This window comes from Entamoeba nuttalli (assembly GCF_000257125.1).
Source record: "Entamoeba nuttalli P19 unplaced genomic scaffold asmbl_4532, whole genome shotgun sequence".
Classification (NCBI taxonomy): domain Eukaryota; phylum Evosea; order Mastigamoebida; family Endamoebidae; genus Entamoeba; species Entamoeba nuttalli.
In genome coordinates this window covers 1-6350 of record NW_008576858.1, presented here as the reverse complement: position 1 = coordinate 6350, position 6350 = coordinate 1, and the positions used below count along the sequence as shown (strand labels likewise).

The 6350-nt window shown below is 24.3% G+C and overlaps 6 protein-coding genes across 6 annotated transcripts in view; 5 read left to right on the top strand and 1 right to left on the bottom strand.

Moving 5' to 3' along the window:
- Positions 1-438, top strand: part of ENU1_106000 (coronin, putative) — a gene marked incomplete at both ends in the record, with an annotated part of 552 nt that extends 114 nt beyond the window's left edge. Inside the window, one exon of the mRNA XM_008859441.1 lies at positions 1-438. This exon is cut by the window's left edge and continues 114 nt beyond it. Within this exon, the coding sequence (XP_008857663.1) occupies positions 1-438 (438 nt within the window).
- A 59-nt stretch (positions 439-497) lies between these two features.
- On the bottom strand, positions 498-2534 carry ENU1_105990 (hypothetical protein; the record flags this gene model as incomplete). The annotated part of the gene is made up of 1 exon (XM_008859440.1): positions 498-2534. One exon carries the CDS (start codon positions 2532-2534, stop codon positions 498-500), a length of 2037 nt encoding a protein of 678 aa, XP_008857662.1.
- A 402-nt stretch (positions 2535-2936) lies between these two features.
- ENU1_105980 (DHHC zinc finger domain containing protein) lies at positions 2937-3594 on the top strand (the record flags this gene model as incomplete). The annotated part of the gene is made up of 2 exons (XM_008859439.1): positions 2937-3166; positions 3228-3594. 2 exons carry the CDS (start codon positions 2937-2939, stop codon positions 3592-3594), a joined length of 597 nt encoding a protein of 198 aa, XP_008857661.1.
- A 120-nt stretch (positions 3595-3714) lies between these two features.
- Positions 3715-4682, top strand: ENU1_105970 (cell division protein kinase, putative; the record flags this gene model as incomplete). The annotated part of the gene is made up of 2 exons (XM_008859438.1): positions 3715-3956; positions 4013-4682. The coding sequence occupies 2 exons, from the start codon at positions 3715-3717 to the stop codon at positions 4680-4682; spliced, it is 912 nt and encodes a 303-aa protein (XP_008857660.1).
- Positions 4683-4778: 96 nt separating this feature from the next.
- ENU1_105960 (hypothetical protein) lies at positions 4779-5659 on the top strand (the record flags this gene model as incomplete). The annotated part of the gene is made up of 3 exons (XM_008859437.1): positions 4779-4820; positions 4879-5208; positions 5258-5659. The coding sequence occupies 3 exons, from the start codon at positions 4779-4781 to the stop codon at positions 5657-5659; spliced, it is 774 nt and encodes a 257-aa protein (XP_008857659.1).
- A 186-nt stretch (positions 5660-5845) lies between these two features.
- On the top strand, positions 5846-6257 carry ENU1_105950 (hypothetical protein; the record flags this gene model as incomplete). The annotated part of the gene is made up of 2 exons (XM_008859436.1): positions 5846-5937; positions 5988-6257. The coding sequence occupies exons 1-2, from the start codon at positions 5896-5898 to the stop codon at positions 6255-6257; spliced, it is 312 nt and encodes a 103-aa protein (XP_008857658.1). The 5' UTR covers positions 5846-5895.
- Positions 6258-6350: the final 93 nt, after the last annotated feature.

The following is a 6350-nucleotide window of genomic DNA, read 5'->3' as shown; positions in this document are numbered from 1 at the left end:
CAATCTGGACTTGGAGTTATTCCAAAGAGATTGTGTAATACCACAATATGTGAAATTACTAAATTTATGAAAATTGTTCCAGATGGAGTTGTTCCAATTTCTTTTTGTGTTCCAAGAAAATCAGAATTCTTCCAAGATGATATTTTTCCTAATACATATGCTGGTATTCAAACTGAAACTTCTAATGAATGGAAACAAGGAATTACTAATGAACCAAACTTATCATTTAATTTTGGTTTACAATATATTCCACCAGAAAATATTATTAATTCATCAAACCAATGTATTACATTACCTAAAATACCAATAAGTGATAAAGAAATTAAAGAAGAATGTGAACAACTTAAAAGAAGAATTAATTACTTAGAAACAGAATTATCAAAAAAAGATATAATAATTAATGTACTTCAATCTAAACTTTATAAACTGGAGGATTAATAAAAAAACCAAAGAAATAGAAAAGAGATATCTAATTACATATTGTTTTTATACTATTATTAACAACCATATGTTTCATCATTATTACATAAGTTATTAATATCTTCACAATACCCACATTTTTTTGTAATTGAACACCATCCACATTTATTAGTTAAACATGTATTTTGATTTGTTTTAGTTTCACAAGATTTGAAGGTGACTTTACCATAACTTACTTTAATAAATCCTGAACAAACAATGTAAAAATCAATGGTAGTAGTAGAAATATCATCAGAAACAATTCCTCGAATAGTTGGTAAAACAGAGTTTGGTGATGAACTTGATGGCATTACTAAAGTTAAATTTTGAGGTAATGGAATATCACTTTGTATTTGAGGAGAAAAACAGTTCCAAGGTGGAGATGATAATACCATTGGAATTATTGGTTCTTTGGGATATATATTAACATGATATGGATTATCTATTCCTCTTATATTTAAAGAAATAAATGGTTGTAAATAAAATAATACTATTGTTGAAATAAGAGTTAATACAAATACACCAATAAATAATCCAATAATAATAAATCCTTTATGAACTATATGAGAAGAATTATAAATAATATATGCTAATACTGCTAATCCAAGGAATATACCAAAATAAATAGAAGAAACAATAATTCCACCATATCCTAATATTAATGAAATAGTAAATGAAATATGAAGAAGTAAAAAAACAATTATCCATAAAAAGAATTGAGAAAGAGACCAATGACTTTTTAAATGAGGATATTTAAATAACATATTTATTCGTTTTCTTTGAGCAATAATAACACTCCAAAGAATAATTGTTTCAACTAATACTATAATAAAACTAAAATAACAATATGGTAAAATAAAAGGAAGAATAATACTAAAGATAGTAAAACTAATTGCCATAAATAATACCATTATTGGTGGTCCAAAAAATTCTAATGGAAAAAATCCAAAAACTCTTGAGCTTTTTTCAAGAAAGATATACTGTTTATTTTCTTCCATTAATTTTTGAAGTTGTGAAACAACATCTTCTACTTTTTTAGATAATTCAATATATTCTTGTCTTGATGAACTTTGTAAACTTACTGAATTATCATGAATACTTTTTAATGCTTCAATAATATATGGAATAAGACCTAAATAATCAACACTTAAATTACTTGTCTCATCTTTTTGAACTAAGTCTGGAATAATCTCTTGAACTTCTTGTGCAATAAATCCATATTTTATTTTATTAGGTTCATTTTTATATGAATATTTCTTTCCAACTAATGAAAGAATTGAATTTAATGCATTTTCAATTGTTTGAATATCTGTTTTAGACCTAGCATCAGAACGAACAAGATATCCATTTTCAGCAAGTATTTCACCAAAAACATGTAATCTTTTTATTTGATTTGTTATTTCTTCTATTTTAATAAATTCTGTATTATTTTGAATATTAGAACTTATTTGATTAATATCTTCTATAGCAATAGTTGTAGCTGACTGGAATGGTTGTTCTATTTCTATCGATTCTATTTGATTATTATTTTGATTATTATTTTGGTATGTAGATAAGAATGAAAATGGATAAATAGATTGAGTAATTGAGTTATTAAAAGTTGCTAATGATTGTAATTGTTTTGGAGTATTAAATTGATTAAATAATTGTAATTCCATTTCAAGAATATCTAATGAATTTTGTTCAGTAATTGTTATTGGAGTTTCAATATGATTGTTATAATTTTGTACAGTTAGAGTATTCAATTTTCCTTCTAATTTTTGAGAAATATTTTGTTTTTCAACAAGTTGAATCATATACCTTTCACATAGATTTTTTAATGGTGCTTTATTTTGAGTCTTTTTAAATGCTGTTGTTGGAGATAATTCTGGAAATTTTTGTGTATAATATTCTCTAAGATGAATATCCCAAACATGAGCATAACAATTAAAACGAGTTTTTGCAGGTTCATTACAATTAGGAAAAATACATTTCCAATTCTTTTTTCTTTGTTTTTGAGTTCTTTGAATTTCTTCAGAAGAGACAAGAAGAACATCATTTCCATTGAACTCTATTTGATGATTTGGTTCTTGCATTAAATTATTGATTATAATGAAAACAGTTGTTGTCTCTCTGAGAGATATAAAAAGAGACAAATTCAAGAAAAAATTCAATTGTATTTTAAAATTAAAAAATAATAAAAAGATGTAATATATAACAAAAAAAAAGAGTGAAAGAGAAAATTTTATTTAATATATTAAAATTCATCATTCTTTTAAATTTTCATTAAAAATAGAACTTAAAATAAACTCTAAAATAGATATCTAATCTCTTTGATGCCTAATTACAAAAAGAATAAACCTTACTACTTATATGTTATAACAGGTTTAATTGGAATTATAAGTTTTTACATAAACTTTCAAGTTAGTAAAGAAAGTAAATTATTTTACAAATTAAGACTTCCAATTTGTTTTTTAGAACTTTTAATTATTGTAGATATGTTAGTTATCAATTATATTAATCCACATAACAAAGATTATAATAAATATAATTATTGGATAGGTCCTATTAGAAAAGTCTTTGCAAATTCACACACAAATACTAAAAATCTTGATGTTAATGCAATTGATAAAAATGTTTTTTTTGATAAAAATTATTCATTAGATTTTTGTTTAAAATGCAATACAATCAAACAACCAAGAGTAACTCATTGTGATATTTGTGGAACGTTTGTTTTGTATTTGAAATAAATATTTATAATAAATTTGAATAACATTAATATATAATAGATGTATTTTAAGACATGATCATCATAGTATTTTATTACAAACATGTATTGGACAACATAATTATTTATATTATTATATTTTTGTATTATTTACTGTAATTACTACTGGTCTTAATTGTATTATATTTCTTCTTTTTCAATTCAAAAAATTACATATAGAATGTCGTTTAATTTCTTTAGGATTTCTTTTTGGAAATATTTCTATTCTATTTGAATTCTATCAAAATTTAAAAACAATTGTTTATCAACTTCAATTTAATTTTACTTGTAGTGAACATAAAAAATATTTAAACAGTAGAAGAATGCATTGTCAATACCATTATGATACTGGAAAATTAACTACAAACATACATGATGCTTTTTATTGATTATTTGTTATTCAATTTTTTCGTTCTAATAAAACCTAAAAATTTTAGATTTTTTTAATTTAATAGTTTATTTGAAAAAAAATTTAAACTAAAAAACAATTTATATCATTCTGAATAATTATGTTCGCATCTTATTTATTAAAACGTCGTTCTACTACTCAACTTATTTTTGATAAATATGAAAAGATTGAAACATTAGGAGAAGGGACATATGGTTTTGTTTCTAAAGTTAGAAATGTTCATGACAAACAATATTATGCTTTAAAAATGATTAAAGGTGAAAATGACTCTGATGGAATTTCTAGTACTTCTCTTCGTGAGATTTCTTCATTACTTAAATTAAGACATCCTTTTATAATTAAGTTTGTTTTAATTTTCATCTTTATAAGTATTTAATTGTTATATTGATGTGATGTAGATTAATTTCAGTTGAAAATAAAGTTGATTCTTTAGGAATGGTATTTGAATATTGTGAATGTGATTTATCAAAATACATTAAAAATCATTCAAAAATTCAACCAAAAGTAATTAAAAAATGGATGAAACAATTATTCAGTGCTATTGAATATCTTCATGCTAGAAGATATTTACATCGTGATTTAAAACCACAAAATATATTAATTGATAAATATTGTAATATCAAATTGGCTGACTTTGGTCTTGTTAGAGCTGTAACAATTCCTTTAAGAGAATATACAACTGAAATCATTACATTATGGTATCGTCCACCTGAAATTTTACTTGGTGCAACTCATTATGAAGCGTCAGTTGATATTTGGTCAATAGGTGCAATTTTTGGGGAATTAGCATATGGAGCACCAATTTATAGAGGAGAAAGTGAATATGATGAATTATTAAAAATATTTAGAGTATTAGGATATCCTGACGAAAAAGAATGGCCAGACTTTACTTATCTTAAAAACAGAATTAGACATAGACTGCCTGCTTTTGAGAAAGAAAATTTATCTCAAAAATTTGAAGTACTTAATAAAAGTGGAATTAACTTATTTGAATGTTGTAATCAATATAATCCTACTAAAAGAATAACTGCTCGTGATGCTCTTCATCACCCTTATTTTTCAGAATAAATTTACTGTTATTTTTTCCTTGAAAATTTATTTAAAAAAATACCCCAAAAATTAATTTCCTTTCATAGGTATCTTTAATATTTATTTCTTTAAGAAATGAAAGAAGTGTTTGTTCTTGGAACTTTGTCTGCTTTATTTGTTTGTTTTCTGTAATTCTTTCTTATTTCTCTTTTTTTTTGTAACTTATTCTTTCAAGACTATTGCATGTCTTTATTCTGTTGCTGCAATTTATGGTATATCTATTCATTGGACAATTAATAAAAATGAAACAAAATATAGATTAATGTCATCTATTCTTACTTTAACATTTGGTATTATTGGCGTTGTTTTTCATTTCTTTGCAACTGTCTTTGTTTTTTATAATAAGAAAGAATATAGAAGGATAAGAAAACTTTTTATTATTCTTTTATTTGTAGAGACTATTATTATTCTTCCCCTTGTTATTCTTAGTTGGATTGGTGGAGCATTTGAGGTTATTGACCTTGAAAATTTTACTGAAGTTAAGAAACATGGCTTTGAGAAACAAGTTTGTTTTTGTTTTTTTTATTTATGATGCTATATTATTCATATCTCAGTTTCATTGTTGTTATGTCTTTTCAAATGGAACAATTCAACCTGAATGTTCTTGTCTTTATGACAACCACCTTTCATTTACTACTATTAAAGAAATGGAAAATGATGGAACATGTACCACTTGTGGAAATTGTATTGAAACTAACAGTACAATTCTTTTTTATTTATGTTGTGGTTTAAACACTTTATTCATAGTTTCAAATATATGTTTTTTTGTATGTTACACATTTGTTGAAGTTAGAAGATGTTGTCATGTACTAACTTTTGAAGAAGAGATTCAGCTAAGAATGGAACAACTCTCCAAACAAAGAACATTTCAACAAACTACTGTAGAAAATATTCCTAAAAATCAAAACATGACTAACCAAACACCACAAAAGGAAATAGAGATGACTTCACAATAATTATCTATATTTCAAAGTTGTCAACATTAAACTTACTAGTCACTTCTTTATTAAAATAGATATTATAACTTCTGTTATCTCTTTTTTTGTTATTCAATTTTTGTTAAATCAAAATCTCTAAAATCAATATAATGAATAAGTTTGTTCATTTCCACTTCTATTACTCTTATTATTATCGTTATTAATTTATTAGTAACCAACCAAAAGAAGCACCAGTAGAAATATTTAAACCTGAAATGAAACAATTTCATGAAAATTGTCAAATTTGGTATTCAGTTGTTTGTTTTTTATCATTACTAATCACTTTTATTAGTTATTTATGTATTAGATTCCAACTGAAATAGTAAATCATTATATGGCGATGGCTGGATTTCAATCTCAAGACAAACAAATAGCAAAAGCAGTTGCTCTAGCTACTGAAAAATTTATGTTTGAAGTTATAACTGATGCCCAAGCATATGGATTGACACATCTCCATTCACACTCTGCTATCAAACCTGTTACTACAATGACATTAGAAGATGTTGCATCTGCATTAAAAGACCGTGGAATTAATGTGAAAAGACCTGATTTTGTAGTAGAACAAACGATTAATTAATAATAAAAATTTAAAATAAAAAAAATAAAAGGTTTTAATAAAAATGTAAAAGTATCTTAAGTGTACTAATAACTTTTTTATTCAACTGGTGGA